We start from the raw sequence: 16,940 nt of genomic DNA, 5'->3' as shown, positions 1-16,940 counted from the left end.
AACCTACTTCTTCCACAGTTCCCCCCATCCCAGTAAATGACAACTCCATCTTTCCACTAGCACAAGACAAAACTCTTGTCCTCATCCTTGACTTCTTGTTTTCTCACATCCCATCAACAAATCCTGTCAGAGCTCTCTTCACATATTTACAGGATTTGGCCACTTCCATTGCTGCCACCGTAGTCCAAGTTAGCATTAGCTCTTCCCTGGTTTATTTCAATGACCTCCTAACTGGTCTTCCTGCTTCACCTTTTCCTCCTTCAGTCTGTCTTCCATCTAGCAGCAGAGTTAACGATAAAATCTGGTGCCAGATCATGCCGCTCTTCTGCTCAAAGCTCTCCACATTATTCCTAGCAAAAGCCTAATTTCTAATAATGCCCTGTGTAACTCTTCTTTGTACAGATACATATTAAGTACATTCTTGCCTCAGTGCCTTTGCACTTGTTGGTCTCTAAGTAGACACGATGGCTCTCAACCTTTTATTTTGAGCCATGGACTCCTTTGGGAGTCTGTGATGTTTGTGGACTTCTTCTGAGTATACCTTCAAACCCATAAAATAAGTTACATAAATAATAGAGAAAACGAATTACAGTGAAATACAAATCTCAAAATATTTTTAAATGTGTAATATAGTAATATATGTTTCTTGTTAGCTCATTAAATTACAAGAGCTAGCAGCGTTTTGTAGTGATGAGTATAATGATATTTTAAGATATCTCCAACAACTAGAACGTGATATGAAAATACCTGTGATTTCTACTAGCAACAATGTCACAGGTGCTGCTACTATCACTGTGATTTGCTGTCTGCATTCATAATTGAAGAACACGCTGAATTTTAATTAGTGAAAATAAAGATATATGTATATTTTTCCATTCTAAGATCAAGACCCCCTGAATTCTACCCACAGACCTCTGGAGGTGGGTATGTGTGGACTCCAGGTTAAGAACCCCAGGCTTCGAATGCTCCTTCCCCATAGACCCTCACAGCTCACTTCTTCACCTCCTTTTGCTCAGAAGCCACCTTCCCAGTGAGCTCTTCCCTGAGGACTCTATTTAAATTGCACCCCCACATTCCCTTACTCTCCTTTCTCCCTAGCACTTACCTTCAAATATATAATTTTTTTGCTTTCCAAAAAATCTGTGCACTTCCTTCCACTAGAAAGTGAGTTCTATGAGAGTAGGGATTTTGTCTGTCGTGTTTGTGCTGTGTCCCCAGCAGCCAGAATGGTACCTGGCATACAGGGAGCACTCAATAAATATTTGTTGGAAAAAAATGAGTGATTATATCTCTAGGAACTCTTATGTTCTCTTTTTTTTCTGTAAAAAGCTCATGATTTGTGAGACTTTTAATAAACATTAGAGTTATAATTAGCTTTATGGCTATCATTCTGTTAACATTTCCAAGGTTAACCTTAAACAGTAGCAGAGAGCTGTAGGAACCCAAGGATTCGGAAGGAGCTTCCAGTCCTAAACAAGAAGTATCTTCCAAGGACTTTTTAGGGGATATGGGTCATACCCAAACTCAGGGAATCACCTCAGAATCAAAGTGCTGCCCATCAAATTCCTTCTTACCTACTATGCAGCAATCAGGCCCCCATCTGCAATCAAACCAACAACACTAATACTTTTTATTTCTGGCAGTGCGGTAAAATGGAAAACACATAGGTTTCAAGGTCAGTTGGACTAGGTGCCAATTCTACTACCACCTGCTAGCTGTATGACTGTTGATAAGTTACTAAACTTTTCCGAATAGGCAAAATGGGTTTTTGTGAGGATGAAACGGGATGGCTCTCACAGTGAGCAGCACAGAGCGGATACTGCGTAAATGGTAATTCCCTCCTTCTTTCATCGCTCTAGGTCATTTCTTAACTGCTTGCCAAGGTTCTTGGGATCATGATAGCTAAGAGGAGCCTGTCCAGTCCTCTCCTGCATGTAAGCCCTCTGCAATTAGACCTATCCGGAGCAGTCCCCTTGGACTGTGCCACTGTAAACTGGTGCCTTCACTCCCACCTCAGATGTGTGGCTGAGGCTGACATCTGGACCTTGACCAGGAAGCCCACCATCTATCACAGTTTCTTCTCCTGGCTTTCCCTTTTGCCCAGCCTGGGAGATCTTGTATATGTCCTCACAGAGGGTAAGACACAAATCACTGTCCCCCAGTTTTTCAGCGTTAAGAGCTTTCAGGGGGCACATTCACCCTTCTAAAATGTAGGCACCAGGGAAAGTGCTAAGGTGCACAGTATACTCTGAGCCAGGCCTTGCTCTACACATATAGCATGTATACACGCATCTATCCATGTATGTATATGTGTACACACGGCCTTAGTAACCCTCCAACTCCATTCCACAGAAGAGGGAAAAGAGAACCAGGGAGAGAAATTCACTTGCCTACATCGAACAGCTTCTGAACTGAAGGGTCAGGATTAGAACCCAAGTATTTAACCATTTGGTTACATGCTCACAGCCTGCCACTGTCTCCAGGCACTGAGCTTGGGCTTGGGCACATCCTTCCAACTGACCAGTAAGAGCCAGAGCCAGGTCCAAGTGAGAGATGAAACCCAGCCCCTCAGTCTTGCCAGACAAGCCTCCCCAGGCTTTGCGAGTGAAGGCCAGGAAGAGAAATGTAGAACTGACTTCCCTGAGCTCCTATTTCTTTCTTGTTGCAAAAGTGCTTGTTTCAGCATCCATCATCTCCTTCTTTGCTGTGTAGACAATCAATCCTGTCAGAAGATTTGTGCTGTTGTGAGTTTGTTTATTATTAGATTTATTTCTCCTATAGGAAATGTGTTCACAACATTCCATTGGGGAATCTTAATTGTGACATAAATGTCACCTTATGTAAATCGAATATTTATCTTCCCATGTAAGGGGACAGAGGGGAAAGAAAGAATAAACAAACTTCAGTCCTGGAGAGGGAAGGTGGTTCCTGGCCCCAGTTCATAGTTCACCCATGTGCCTTCAAAGCTAAAGGTGGGTTGAAAGAAAAAAAAAATTATTGGATCATCTTTGAGGGGCAGCCAAAAGGTAGGGGTAAGAAAAAGTTGGCCATGATGCTCTTGGGATGTTGGGTCAGGCTCCCAGGTCCCCCTCCCCAAACCCCGCCTGAGCCCAGACCACCTCCTCCCCAGCTGGGAGCATCCTGACAAGACTGCAGCTCGCCTCTCACTCCTCCCCATCCAGGAGGCCAGCCCCGCGCCTTCCTCGAGAGAAGGTGAGAGCGGCGGGCACAACGGGTTGAGTGGGTGTGGCCCGCGGCTCCGGGAACGAACCCAAGGCCCCGCCACCGCTCGCGAGCCTCCCCACAGTCCGCCCGCCTGGCGAGCGCAAGCTCTTCTTCCAGAAACTGCGAGGATCAGAGCGCACTGTTTGTGCACCACAAGGTCAAGTCGGGAAGTGGAGCCGGAGGAGGAGGGGCGAGGAGGCGAAGGGTGGGGAGAGGGGCGCCCAGCTTCCTCGCCAAATGCCAGCCCTTGGAAGTTGCCCCTCCGTTTTTAACCCTTTATGGGGAGTGGGAAGGACAAGCAAGGGGAAGGGGATACCCCGGGGCAAACTCCTCTGGGGCCCCGACGAGCAGCCAGCCACCCACCCACCCATCACTATGTTCCCCACCCCCCGGAAATGCGGGGCAGAGCTGGGTGCCAGGAGGCACCCGGGCGGGAGGAGGGGGCGATGAACCCAAGAGGGACCCTCCATGGACCGCCCCTCCTTCCTTGAGGTCGCCCACAATTTCAAGTTTCCCCCGCCCGGGATGTTAGTTTCCATCTGCTGTGGGTGGGGGAGGAGGGCCGCGCCCCCTCCCCCAGACTCGCGCGCGCCCCTCCCCTCCGCTCCTGCCAGCACTTTCTGCTCACTTCTGGCGCTGTGAAACGCCACGCGATTTATTTGATTCGCATTTTAAACCAGCGATTCAAGAGCAGGGCCTAGGGCGAGGGTCTCCCAGCGCTGGAGCCCCGGGAGGCGGGGTGCTCCGTGCAAACCTCGTTCCCTCCGCGAGTGTCGCCTTCAGGCTATTTGCAAAGAAACGTCTTTTTGACGCAGGGAGAAATGGCAAATTTTAAGTACGTCATTAATATGGCGCCAAAAGATTTTTTTAAGTATAAGCTAGCTTTTAAAAAAAAAAAAAAGGTTACGGGGGGCACCGCCCGGGTCTGGGGCGAGAAGGGGGCGGGGTGTGAGCAGAAAGTGTGAGTGAGAGAGTGGAGGGGCGGGGTATGTGGGTGAGTGTGTGAAGTGTGAGCAGACCTGATGGGACTTGCACGGGCGCAGCCGCCGCTCGGGCCCGGCCCTGGGGACAGGGCGGGCTGGGGGCGCCCCAGAGCCCTTGGGGAGTCCGGGCTTGAGGTGCTGGCTGGCGGGCGGCCCGGCAGGGCACCCTCCCTCCCGAGGCCTGCAACGCTACCTGGACCCGCTGCTTAAGCCAAACAACTGGGCGCAGGGCGGGGGGGGGGGGGCGTGGGGGGCGGGGGACGGGCGGCGGGGGGGTTGTCAGGAGTGGAGATCCGACTGAATAAGAAAAAAGTGGCTACTCCCCCTCCCTTGCTCCTCCCGCCCGCCCCCACCCCACCCCCACCCCACCACATTTTTTTTTTTTCTAAAGAGATCACAAGGAAGTCTTGGTTTAAAAAGAAACAGAAACATACACAGGGGGGTTGGTGAATGGTCCCGACCGCGGCCATCGCAGTTGGAGGCTATTTTTCGGGGGGGTGAATAGCGTCCATGGAGTTACTTTGCGCCCACTCCTAGGAGGCAAGGGCTTGGGTCCCCCGGGCTGAACCGTCCCCGGCAGGGGTGCGGGGCCGGGGACGCCGCGGGCCCCGTCGCCTCCCTCACCGCGACCCCGGATGGATGCGCGCCCCCCGCCCGCCCGCGCCGGCCCCAGGAGCTCCGGATTTCAGGAGCATCCTTCCCGCGCCGGCCCCCGCCGCGACGCGTAGCCGAGGGCAGTGCCCCTCGGAAGGGCACCACGGAGCAAGGTAAGATCCAGCCCCGGGCGATGGGCCCTGCGCATCTCCACAGCGTTATTTTGTGTTTTTGCAACAGATCTGCCGCGCTCCTCGCTCTCTCTCTCTAGCTCGCTCGCTCCCTCTCTCTCCTGCTGGCTGCCTGTTCTAGGAAGCCAGCGCGCGGGGGGAGGGGGGATGCACAGCACAGGGGAGATTGCGCATGTTGGTCAGCCGTGTTTTAAAGAGTACATTGCGGGGAGGCTGAGAGGGGCGCATGCAACAACAACTTTTGGAAGGGTGAGTTTGGCGACCTTCTTTATTAATGACTGCGGCAAAGCGCCCCCGGGCCGGCAAGGGGGCGCGGGCGGGCGGGGGCGCGCCGGGGCTGCAACTTGCCCCGCGGCCCCAGGCGGGCGGAGGGGCTGCGGCGGGAGACCTGTGCCGGGGGGAGGTCGCGCGGCCGAGGACCAGGGTTCGGAGGACGCAGAGTTAACTGCCCTCCTGTCGCCCCGAGTTTCATTTTGTTGATACGCAGCACGTCCGGGCCACGAACCGGGCTGAGCCGGTGCACATGACCCCGCGCTGGGCTCACGTGCAGCCGGCCAGGTCCCAGACACCTTCCGGGGGCCACCGCCTCCGCCCTGTCGCCCCCTCTCTAGGCTGGGTGCACGCGGGCGCTGCACGCGGGGGCAGCATGCTCAGCTCCCGAGTGCCGAGGCTGCACAAATTAAACACAGTTTTTTTGGAGGGGTGGGGGACACCCTTTCCAGGTGAGTATAGAGGGTGGGCAGCCCCGGCGCGGGGTGTGCTGGCTGGGTCGGCGGCAGCTCCCCCCTCCAGGGCTGCGCGGGAGTCCGGCGGGGGAGAAGCGCTGAGAGAGTGGAAATGTACCCGCGGCGGCCAGAGCCGCGGGTGCGCGCCCGCGGGGCGACGGCAGGGGGCGTGGCCCTTGTTTACCTTCTCCCAACTCAGCCGGTTCGCGTCCCGCTCCGGGGACGGTTCTGCAGTCCCCGGCTCTCCGCCTCCGCCCCTGCGCCCTGAGTGGTACCAGGAAGACATAGGCAAGTGGCGGCCCCAGCCTGGACTTACACACCCGACCCCCAAATGAGTGACACTGCAGCCCCCGCCCCCACCAAGCACCGCTGCAGTCCCTCTCCCGGTTCCCCGGCCCGGCCCCGCCCCCGGCAGTGGCATCTTCCCGGCCTCACCTCCTTCCTCTCTTCCTCCCTCTCTCCCTCCCTCCTTCCCACCCACTCGCCTGCGCCTGCAGAGCGGCTCCCTCCCGCCTCCTCCCCGCCAGTGTGCAGACTTGTGGCTCCCTCCGGTCCCTTCCCGCCTCTCCCTGGGCCCTGAGACACCCCCTTCTCCAGGCCAAGGGATGAGAGGGGATCAGCTTGGCGATTAGTCGCTGTTTTGTCAGAAGATGGGGATGTCTGCAAGACAGGCAGGAAGGCTTCCCTCTACCTTTCAGAGGCCCAGGACACCCCCTCCCCCCCACACACACCCAGTTCCCCACCATATATACAACTGTCCACTCCCCAAGGGGCGCGGGGCCCTTACCCGCTTCACCTAAGCCCTCCCCGCAGCCCGGGTGTCCTGTGCACCTCCCGTCGCCGCCCCCCGCGTGAACCGCCTCTTGCCCTTCCTTCGCCTGGGCCAGAGCCCCCCGCAGCCACCTCCGGCTCCTCCTCCCGGCTCCCGCGGTCCGAATCACGCCGGCGCGCCTCCAGCCTGCGGTCCCGCGGACCGCCTCCAGGGGCAGACTGGAGGCGCGTGCCAGCCTCCCCACCACCCCCAACCTCCTAGCCTCTGCCACCCGCCGGGGCACTTGACTTTTTTTTTTAACCATCTTCACCGCAAGGCTCATGCCCAGGGCTCGTGGGGGCGGGAAGGGCCATGTTTCCCATTGCCCAGTGCCAAGGATACGCTGCACCTGGTCACTCTGGTCTGCAGATTTCCAAACCTTGCTGCTGCTCTTAGCACATCCCTCAACCCCCCTCCTCTGCAGGGTTCTGAGAGAAAGTTTCACCCAGAGGCTGAGTTTGCAGGGAGTCACCAGGAGGCATCAAGTTTGCACTTAGCATTGTCAAAGGGGATGGAGAGGGGGCTGAGTGGGCGTGCCTGACCTGCCATCTCACTTTTGTTGATAGGGCAGGAGCCCTGAGCTTTGAGCCCAGCCAAGCTGTCAGGAGGTCCCCTTAACGGTTCTGTTTGCAAACTGAGTCCTGGACCCTGGTGGTGGTAAGGCCACCTGGCCCCTCCTCCCAGGGTGGCATTAACTCCCTTCGCTGGTAAAATTCCTAGTAGGACATTTGGCAAAAGGGCCGACCAGGGAGCTGCCAACCAGGCCTGGCCCTGCTTCCTGGGTTCCCAGGGTGCTGGCTTCTCCCCTACCCTGACTTCCTCACTCACCTTAGGGCCCCAAGTGAAGTTACCATCCCTTCTGTCCCATCTTCCTGGGGCAGGTTGGGACTGGCAGAGCTATCTTACAAGCAGAGGAGGAAAATAACAACAGAATAACTGTAAGAGGAAGGAATGAGTAATAAAGCCGACCCAGGCAGGGAGGAGGGCTTTCATGTTTAAGAGTTGCTATTTGCTTTTTAGGTCACAGGCTGCAAAAACAGGCTTTGATCCGAAGTGGGCGAATAATTTATTGAGAAAGTTTGCATGGTAGAAAAAAAGGGATGTTTGTTTGATCTGGAGCCCTCTCAGTTGTCCCAAGTGCTGTTGGCTGTTGTTTAGAGTGGAAAAGCATTTGGTTCCACAGCAAATGCCTCGCAGGGGGAAGTCTTCGCCCCAGGCAGCAGGACTTGCAGTGAATGTTGGATTTGAAACTGTTTGGCCAAGGGTCTCCCCAGCACTTTTGGAGATGAAGTGTTTAAGGATAAAGTAGTTTGGGCTTGAGATGCAGCAAGTATTTCCAGCACATTTCCCATCCAACATGCTTTTCCTTTGCCTAACTTGCCTGGCTAAACAACCAGTAATACTGATTTAAGATGCTGTCATAAATCTCCACTTAGTTTTCATTGACAGGTGAAATGGGACTGCTGGTCCCCAGCCCCAGCTGTGCCCCAGAGTCAAGCTTAGGCCTTTGACACTGACTTCCACATCCTTGAAGTTGGGGGCAGGGTGTCCTGGTTAACTGGTGTTCCGGTTAACAGGGAGGTAGTTGTCTTATACCCAAGACTCAGTCAGAGGCTTCTAGTCCAAATTCTTCACAGTTCATCCAGCAGGCTCTTTGTGGGCTTTGCAATTCTCCCTATAGGTTCTCTAAGGGAAGGCCAGGTCAGAGTTGTGGCTTTCCTTGCCCTCTACCTAGGACCCTTACCATGTGGCTCAACCCAGGAAGGCTCTCAGTCAACTCCCAGGAATCTGGAGTACCCCAGCCACACTCAGGAGTTATAACCCTGAGTATTGTAGCCCATTGGGATGGGGTACACCATCCTGAATCAGACAGCTTAGGTTTGAATGATGGCTATGCAGTCACCAGTTACGATAGTTATTCTGTGACTCAGTTTCTTCATCTAAAAATAGGATTGATAACAGTACCTACCTCACGGTGGGTGCGTGGATTAAGCAATATTGCATAAAGAAGACTAAACCCAAAGCCAGGCATGTGGTAAGCACTTGATTAGTATTAGTCATTCTTACTATTATTATTAATGACCTGGACAGGGTCCAAATGCAGCTTTGACCTTTGATCTCTCCCCTTTAGGGTAGGCTGAAGAGCCAACTCCCTTCTCTGAAGAAGGGATCAGAAGGACCCTGCAGTTGCCAATGGGCAGCCATCTGTGGGAGCAAGTGGACTGAGCTTTGCCCTCTCTGAGGTGGAGAGTAGGGTGAGAGGTGCTGAAGGACAAAGTAGACAAAGCCCCTTTCATTCTCCCAGGATCCCCTTGGTATGTCCCCAGAACTGGGTCTGGGGGGGGGGTTGCGGGCAGCATGCTCTAGGGGAGCTGTGTGCACTCTGGGACACTTGGAATTGCAGGCAATGACGGGTGTCAAAGGAGTGTTCAGGCTTCCCTGTGCTTGGAGAAGTAAGTTTGAGGATCTGTGTGCAGAAAATCATTTTTGTAACGGCAATTACTGTCCCTGAGAAGGCATTAAAGTTAATGAGAGATAGGAAAGAGTGGGGCTCTGACCCCCGTTTAAAGCCATTTAAGAGTATGCAGTTCTTGTTTTCTGAATGTCTGGCCTTCCCGACACAAGGAGGCTCTGAGGACAGGTTTTCCAGCCGAAATATCATTAAATTGTATTAGCATCTTATTACACACACGCCTTAGTGGTCTGCCTCAGACAGGGAGAGTTTTTGTTTCTCTTTAAAAGATTGTGTCTGGAATGGTAAATTGCCTGCTTGAAAGCCTCCCCTACTCCCCCTTTTTTAAGGAGGAAGACGAAATCCTGCTGTGTGTGGTGGCGGTCAGGGCAGGCATGGTGGCCCCCAGAGAGGAGAGGCTGGAGGCCAGGTTGGGGTGTTTTAACTGCCCAGGGAGCGGCTGCAGTAGCCAGCCTGAAAGGCCCACTGTTCCCGGGGTCAGCTGGCAGGGCGTTAATGGAGGCCCAGGGTGTTTATTTGAGTTTATTTGCAGAGAGGTCTTTAAAGGGGGCTGGCACTGGGCATTGGTGTTTCAAGTCCAGACCCCAGGCCCCCACTAAGACCAGTGACTAGTGCTGCCAAGAAAACATCTGCCACCAAATTGCTGCCCTATTACTGAGTTGACATTGATCATAAGCCAGGAGCCCAACCAAATAAAGAGTCCTGGAAAATGTGTGAGGTTAAGATGGGGAAGAGGGCTGTGAAAACAGGACGAAATTTTGAGCTGGGGTGTTTGTTCCTGCAAACTACAGGCAGGCCAGCTGGGCTGTATGGTCCCCACACTTCGAGAGGGAGGGGACAGGAATACACTCGGCACTCTGCATGTATCAAGCCCCTATTATGTGCTGGGTGCTATGCGAGGAGGGCATTGGGGTTCCAGCAGGGATCCCGACAGGCTTACTCCCATGGAACATATGTTCTGGAGGAAAGACTGTTCAACAGGTAGATTAGCAAACACAAATTATGATGGATGCTCTGAAGACACAGTAATAGGGTGGTGAGCTTTCTTTAGGTAAGGCACCCTGCATATACCTCTGTGACATTTAAGCTGAAACCTGAAAAATGAAAAGTCAGACATGCATAGGCTGCTTAGACCAATACAGGCAGAGGGCACAGGCTGTGTGCAGGTCTCAGATCATGGACTGTTAGGCTTGTTTCAGGAAATGAAAGGAGGCAGGTGTAGCTGGAGAGTGGTGGGGCCAGGCTAGTGGTTGATACGAACTTGTTGAGGTAGGCAGGGCCAGGTCATGTGGGGTCTTGTGGTCAGGAGCTTGAGTTTTATCCTTTGGTCAGTAGGAAGCCTTTGAAAGATTTTAAATAGGGCATGACATGATTTAATTTATACTTTTTATTTTATTTTTAAATATGTTTTTATTGATTTTATTGATGTTTTATTTTTAAATATGTTTTTATTGAAGGGAGAGAGAGAGAGAGAGAAACATCAATCAGTTGCCTCCCATACGCACCCTGACTGGAAATCAAACCCGCAACCTGGGTGTGTGCCCTGACCAACAATCAAACCAGCAACCATTCAGTGCATGGGCAATGCCCAACCAACTGAGCCACGCCATCCAGAGCCTGATTTATACTTTTTAAAGGTCATTCTGACTGCTGTGTGGTACCTGGATTATGAGGGAGCAATAGTAGAAGCTGGGAGATAAATGAGGAATCCAGGCAAAGGATGGGATGGCTTGGACCCCTTTGGTAGCAGTAGAAATGGGGGGAAGGTGGGTGGGTTCATGGTGTGTTCTAGAGGGAGAGCCCACTAGACTTGCCAAGGGTTGGCTGTGGGGCAGACACACAGAGAGGCTGTGGCTGCCGCTCCATTGAGGCAACCCTATGACACCCACACTCCCAAAGGAGAGCTTCCTATCTGTCTCCATGCTGGGGACAGTGTGGGAGGTGCAAATGGAAGGAAAAGGGACCCTTTCATTCCTAGAGTCTCTTTTGTAGGTAGGGTTTCAGGAGCACTTTCCCCAAAAGAAAGTGCCTTGTGACACTGAGGCATTCTCTCAGAGTTGACCTTGCTTTGGGAGACTTTGGAGGTGCCGGTGGAGAGAGAAAACCCAGAGGCCAAGATCAAACCTCAGCACCCCCCAAACCCCACCTGTACTTGCAGTCTTGGACTTAAGCTTTGATGAAGGAATCCTCCCTCTCCTCCTTGCTGGGGTATTGAGGGGTTTTCATGGGGCAAAGGGCTGTCCCACAGGGGAGCCCAGGCCTCATCTGGAGCTTCATTAGCCACTGACATTGGAGGCTCACCTGAGGCATGGGAGCCTTTGCAACAGACTTGGTTCAAAGGAAAGAAGCTTCACTCACAAACTGTGGCTTTCCTCTGAAGCCTAGTTATTATTTCAATTAAGTCACCACAAAATCTGCTCCCTTAATAACACCCTGCCCAGGAGGACTCCAGGGTGTTTCACAGAGGGCAGGTTGGACGGGCAACTGGCTGAGGGTGGGGTGCAGGTCTGCGTACTGGCAGGCCCTGGGCAGCAGGGAACAGCATTCTGAGGGGTGTCGGCAGTCAGGGGTCCTGTTATAGAGGACCTTCCTTACTGTACAGGGTCACTGCTCCCTCTGAGGACACTGCTCCCTCAGGTGGGCACTGGAAGGAGGTCTCTCCACTGGGCCCAAGGCTGCCATGGTATTAATAACTCGAACCTAGACGGAGATCCAACCACTGTGCCAAGGGCTTTATGCTGCTCTCATATATTCTTACTAGCTGATTCTGGCCCACAGATGTGTTTAGTTTGGCCTTCTCACAGTGTTTTTAAAATTCTGAATCAGTTGCCAACATTTTCAGTTCAGGAGATTTATGTAAAAATGCAGACCTAGTTGTCTACCGTGGTCCCTGGTCTAGTGAGGGCTGTAGCTTTTACGTTATGGGAGAGCCTGGCTTGGAAGTGCCCTGATGCTAGAAATGAAGAGAAATGCGATTCCGGGACAGCCCAGTGCAGGCAAAAACAGGTGGATGCATTTATAGCCCCTCTCCCTGACTCCTGCCGGACCATGACAGCGCTGGGTTGGCAAGGTGTAGGTTAGAGTCAGGGCCTTGTTTAAAGTTGCCCTCAGACCCCAGAGGACAGCAAAGATGGGCGGCTGGGGGGAGGTAGAGCATTATTGCCTCCTTGCACTATGCTGCGCCGAGGCAGGGAGGTCTAAAGGTCAAGAGTGTGGTCTCGATAGACTTCTTAAAAGCACTGCAATCCAGGGCAAGCCACTTAATCGCTTTGCTTTGTTTTCCTCACCTGGAAAAGGGAAGCAGCTGCCATGCCCACCTGTACCAAAGGTCTATTCTGAGGGCTTAGAAAGGTCCCTTTGTGCCATGGTGTCCCCCTTCCCTGCCACAATGAGTTGTTCCTGCCTCCCTGCCATCCATGCAGGTCATACCACCAGGCATCCTTCTGTACCTCCACACCCTCTGCAGAGCACTTGTGTGTACCTTCAGAGCTGGGCAGTAAGCAGCCCCAGTGAACCTTCCTGCCATCCTGATCATGCTGTTGGGGACACTAAGGTAGAGAGAAGCTCCTGGCTCTGGTCAAGTTCCAGGCAGGCGGGTCCTCCTGGTCAGCTCAGAGGACTAAGTAGTCACCCCTGCCTAATGCTCTCTGGTCTCTGCAGGGCCCCGGCAGGAGAAGGGGAACCCCAAGCCTGGCAAGGACAGATTGGGAGTGGTGGCAGATAACAGATAGGATCATAGGCAGGCAGGTTCAGGAGCCTGGTTCGCCTGCAGCTGGGCTGGGCAGCGGGGCTTTTTGCCCTGCTGACTCTGGCTCCTTGCCATTTGCTGTGGGTAGTGAGGGAGCCCAAGTTCCAGACTAAAAGGAGCAGGATGGAAAGTGCTCTGGGCCCCAAGCCCCAGATCTGTTGTCACATTAGGAAACAGCCACTAACTAACCTGCCCCTCCAGAGCAGGTTAACAAGCCACTCGGTGTGCTCCCCTCCAAGAGGGGACAAGAGCAGGCTCTGCCACCCAGGACTCTGCAGGATTAGAGGAAATAGTGGGTGGGAAAGCACTTCCAACAGGCAGGAGCTGAGGAGGGCACAAAGGCAGCACAGTGTGGGCTCAGGAATCAGGCCACAGGGGTTCAAGTCCCAGTTCAGCCAGTTACTAGGCACTGAACCTCCCCAATAAATGAAGCAAGCAGCTCACAACTCACCAGGTTGTTAGGAAGTAGAGATAGCTGAGATGGTGTGGGTAGAGGAATGAGCTCAGCCTGGGCGAGCTGCCCTTCTTACCTTAAATACTGTAGTCACTATAAAGTTGGTTTGTACTTTTATCTGGAAAAAGACAGTGAAGGAGGAAGGGAGCCCAGCCCAGGACCAGTCACCCTGGGCCTGGTGTGTCTCAGGGACCCAGCTTGGAGCCTCCCTGCCTCCACCCCTATATCTGCACTCCTGACCGCCCCTCTCAGGATGTGTCCTCAGTGCAGGCTGGGCTTGCTTGTCCTTAAACTCAGATAGCATGGCCCTAGTACCCCCCCGCCTTGCCACCCAGGGAGGCACCCGTTGCAACTTTTGCTTAGGAGTGGACTAATTCCCTGGTGAGCTTGAGTTTCCTTGAGTGGAAGCTGGGGCTGGGCCAGTCCTTTCCTCTTAGACGCCTGCTTCTCTGAGGCTCCAGGATCAGGAGAGGGGAGATGCAACCTGCTCTTCCCTCCCCCATCCCCTTCTTCCGCAGGGAGAGTGTGGGTGGGCAGGTTCCCCATGATTTTCTGCGGGACTGAGGATTTCCCAAGCCGTCAGTATGTGTAATGGGCTCTGCCTTTTGTTGCAGATGGAAGAGAAGCGGCGAAAATACTCCATCAGCAGCGACAACTCCGACACCACTGACAGTAAGGCCTTCTTCTCAGGGCTCCTCGGGGAAAGCGTGTGGATACATTACAGGCCCACAGGCCCAGATGGGGAGAGCTGCCCGCGGTCTCAGTGCTGAGGAAGGCATGAATCAGATCAGCCTCTCTGCTCCTAAGAAAGTCCCCGCACTGCCCTGGCCCCAGGGCCTTGCCGTCCTCTGCACCCTACCCCCCTTTACCCCGTAGGGCTCAGCCCCACGTGTTTTGCTCTGGTTGGAACAGATCTGCTCCCCTCTGGGCCTTTGCATATGTAACCCCTGGCTACCAGGAACATATCCCTCTCCCTGTGGCTTTCCTGTTGAGTCAGGGCACTCACTATAGGAGGTCGCTACACATTCCATAGAAAATCAGTCACTATTATAATTACCTGATAAGTATTATTACCTAACAACTGGTAAACTCCTTGATAAGAGGGGTCATGTCTTGCTCACTGCCTAATCCCCAGCTAGATCAAGCACATAATAGGTGTTCAGTAAATGTTTACCGAAGAAATGATTGCAGGAGTCTGACTTTCACGGGATCTCAGTAATAGAATCTCAGAGGTAGACTAGTATATGGGCTGGAGGTGCCATTTGGATGTCTGGAGGGTGGGGGGAACATTGTCAAGGAGAAGATAGGGCGTAGGGAGCCTCTTCTGAAATTTGGGGGAGGTGCATGTAAGATGAGACTTTTTCTCTACTAGTAGAAGGCAGCTCTTCCTACTGCCCCAGGAACCTGGCCTGCTTGAGCTGGTTGGAGTAAGGAGTTGCATTCTGCCCTGTGTAGGGCAGACACACCGCCAGGATGCTCCCACCTTGTGTATACTGGTGGAAGCCCAGGCTGAGGAAGAGGCTGCATTGCCAGGGAGGCTGGGCCTGGAGCCCTGCAACTCTAGACCTCAATTTGTTCACAAATGTGGTGAGCACCTCCAAGGCCCCTTAGAGTTCCCAGAGTTCCACACCTTCCCCCCAAGAGCCTGAGACAGATGCACTTGGTTGGTAGGTCTGGTCCCAGTCCTGTCGTCCTCGCCGCCCCCCAACCACCACCACTCCCGGCCCCATCCAGGTCTCATTCGTTGTCCTGTGGGGGTCTGTTGGTTCAGCTTGGCTCTGGTGTCTAACTTGGCCAGCCCTTCCTCCCTGTGGCAGGAGATCACAGCGTTCCGCTCTCTGTGGCTGCCTCCACACAGCCTGTGGCCTGGCTAAGTAGAGCCAAGGAGAACCGCATCCTCTACTTCTAACTTTATTGCGTGCAAAGGAACCCTTGAGGGCGGAGCACCTGCAGGGGTTGGGCTCCTGGGCAGCTGAGCCCTGTAGCTGCATCCAAATTGGGTCAGGCTGATGCATATTCCTTTCCTAGCAGCCCCTCCACTGCCCACCCATGGCTGCTGCTCCTTTGACTCGTAGGGATGGAGACCACAGCTCTGTGGTCCAGCAAGGGCCTTAGACCCTCATAATAATAGCTAATGTTTATTGAGAAGATATAGGCATGATATCATCAAATTCTCACAACAACACTTTGCAGACAGCCTCTTGCCCCCATTTTATAGAAGGGCAAACTGAGTCTCTGAGAAATTTAGTTTTTTGCCCAGGATGACAAGCTAGTAAGTGGCTGAGCCAGGGCTCAAGCCTGGTCTGTGGGTCTACTTTAGAGCAGCACTCTTCCCACTGCTCTTCCCTGCCTCTGTCTACCCACTGGGTATCATACCAAGGAGGAAGCAGAGGACCAGAGAAGGCAAGGCACTTAACATGGGTCACACAGTAAGCTAATACTGAGTCCTGGTCACTGCCTTTTATTTCCCAAGCCCCTTCTGGTTGGTGAGTGGAAAGGATGTCATGTCCCCACTCATCATTGGAGAGGCCCTGAGCAGGGACAACCTACCAGGCACTCATAGAGGTATCCACCTCCTAAACATTCAAGCCAGAGCTTTCCTCACAGGCTTCCTATCCTTGGGTGTGGGTGGGTGGGTGGTGTTCCTGATCTTCCGGAGACCCCCTAATGGTCTGTGTTCTCTCTGCAGGTCACACTACATCTGCCTCAAGATGCTCCAAACTGCCCAGCAGCACCAAGTCGGGCTGGCCCCGGCAGAACGAAAAGAAGCCCTCAGAGGTGGGTAGTGACCAGTGTGAAGGGTGAAGCAAAGTTGGGGAGGCTACCGGAGCAGAGACCTAGGGGGAGTGAGCTCTGCAGATGTGGGGGGGAAGCACTGTGGCAGAGAGCATTCCCGGCGAGGGCACAGCCGTGGCCACACTAGGCCAGTGTGGCTGAGGGGAATGAAGGCGGGGGATGCCAGTTCTCTTAGCCTTGTAGGTTATTGTAAAGATGTTTCTATTGACCTGAGTATCTGAGTGAGAGAAGAGGCCTTTCTAGGATCATAAGCAAGGTAATGATGTAGTCTGATGTTTTAATGAAAGGCCCCACTGGCTGCTGTGAGGAGAGGGGGTTGTCGGGTGAAAGGTTAAGGTTGGCGGTGCTGTGGGGCAGGCTAAGTAGCCATCTCAGATGGTGGATAAAGAAAAATTGAATTTTTTTTCAAGAAAAGGGGATGGGGCATGGGGATATCCAAAGGGAAGGGCTACACAGCACTGAGTCAAAGGGTATTGGGCCCATGATGGCAGCAGAATGTACTTGGGACAGTGAAACAAGGAAGGCGCATGAAAGAAGTAACAGGAGAGCCTAGGCTGGGCTGCTCTGGCTCCCTGGGAAGTCAGAGAGAAGGGGCCTTGGAGACAGGTTCGGGGGTAAGCCCGGGACCAGCTGCCGCTGCCCATTGCTCCCCTGGTTGCAAGTCTCGTGGGGTCCCCTCAGAGGGAAGAAGAAGATGCCGCTGGCGTGCTCCCCTGGGGGGGAGAGTGCTGGGTCCTTTGTCCTGAGTTATTTATCTCTTTCTTGCAGGCGGGAATCTTAGGGGAGGTCTCAGGGGAGGGTCTCAGTGGAATGTTCATCAGCTTTCCAGGTGTGCTCTGTCAGGGTCGTGGTCTCCCCTGATTGGTGGGTGCCAGGGTGTCATTCGTGAAGGCAGCTGGTCCTGAGGCAGCCATGCTGTCACTTGTCTGGTTTTGCTGCT

At 53.6% G+C, this 16,940-nt stretch overlaps 1 protein-coding gene across 1 annotated transcript in view; it reads left to right on the top strand.

Annotated features, from left to right (window-relative positions):
• Positions 1-4,601: 4,601 nt before the first annotated feature.
• Positions 4,602-16,940, top strand: part of JADE2 (jade family PHD finger 2) — a 47,127-nt gene continuing 34,788 nt past the window's right edge. The window contains exons 1-3 of the mRNA XM_016197549.2: positions 4,602-4,975; positions 13,819-13,876; positions 15,894-15,982. Of these exons, the coding sequence (XP_016053035.1) occupies positions 13,819-13,876; positions 15,894-15,982 (147 nt within the window). The 5' untranslated portion in view covers positions 4,602-4,975. The remainder of the gene's footprint in view (positions 4,976-13,818; positions 13,877-15,893; positions 15,983-16,940) is intronic.

This window comes from Miniopterus natalensis, chromosome 4 (assembly GCF_054644295.1).
Source record: "Miniopterus natalensis isolate mMinNat1 chromosome 4, mMinNat1.hap1, whole genome shotgun sequence".
Lineage (NCBI taxonomy): Eukaryota > Metazoa > Chordata > Mammalia > Chiroptera > Miniopteridae > Miniopterus > Miniopterus natalensis.
Note: the sequence above shows the minus strand (reverse complement) of the source record. Positions and strands in the feature narration are given on the sequence as shown.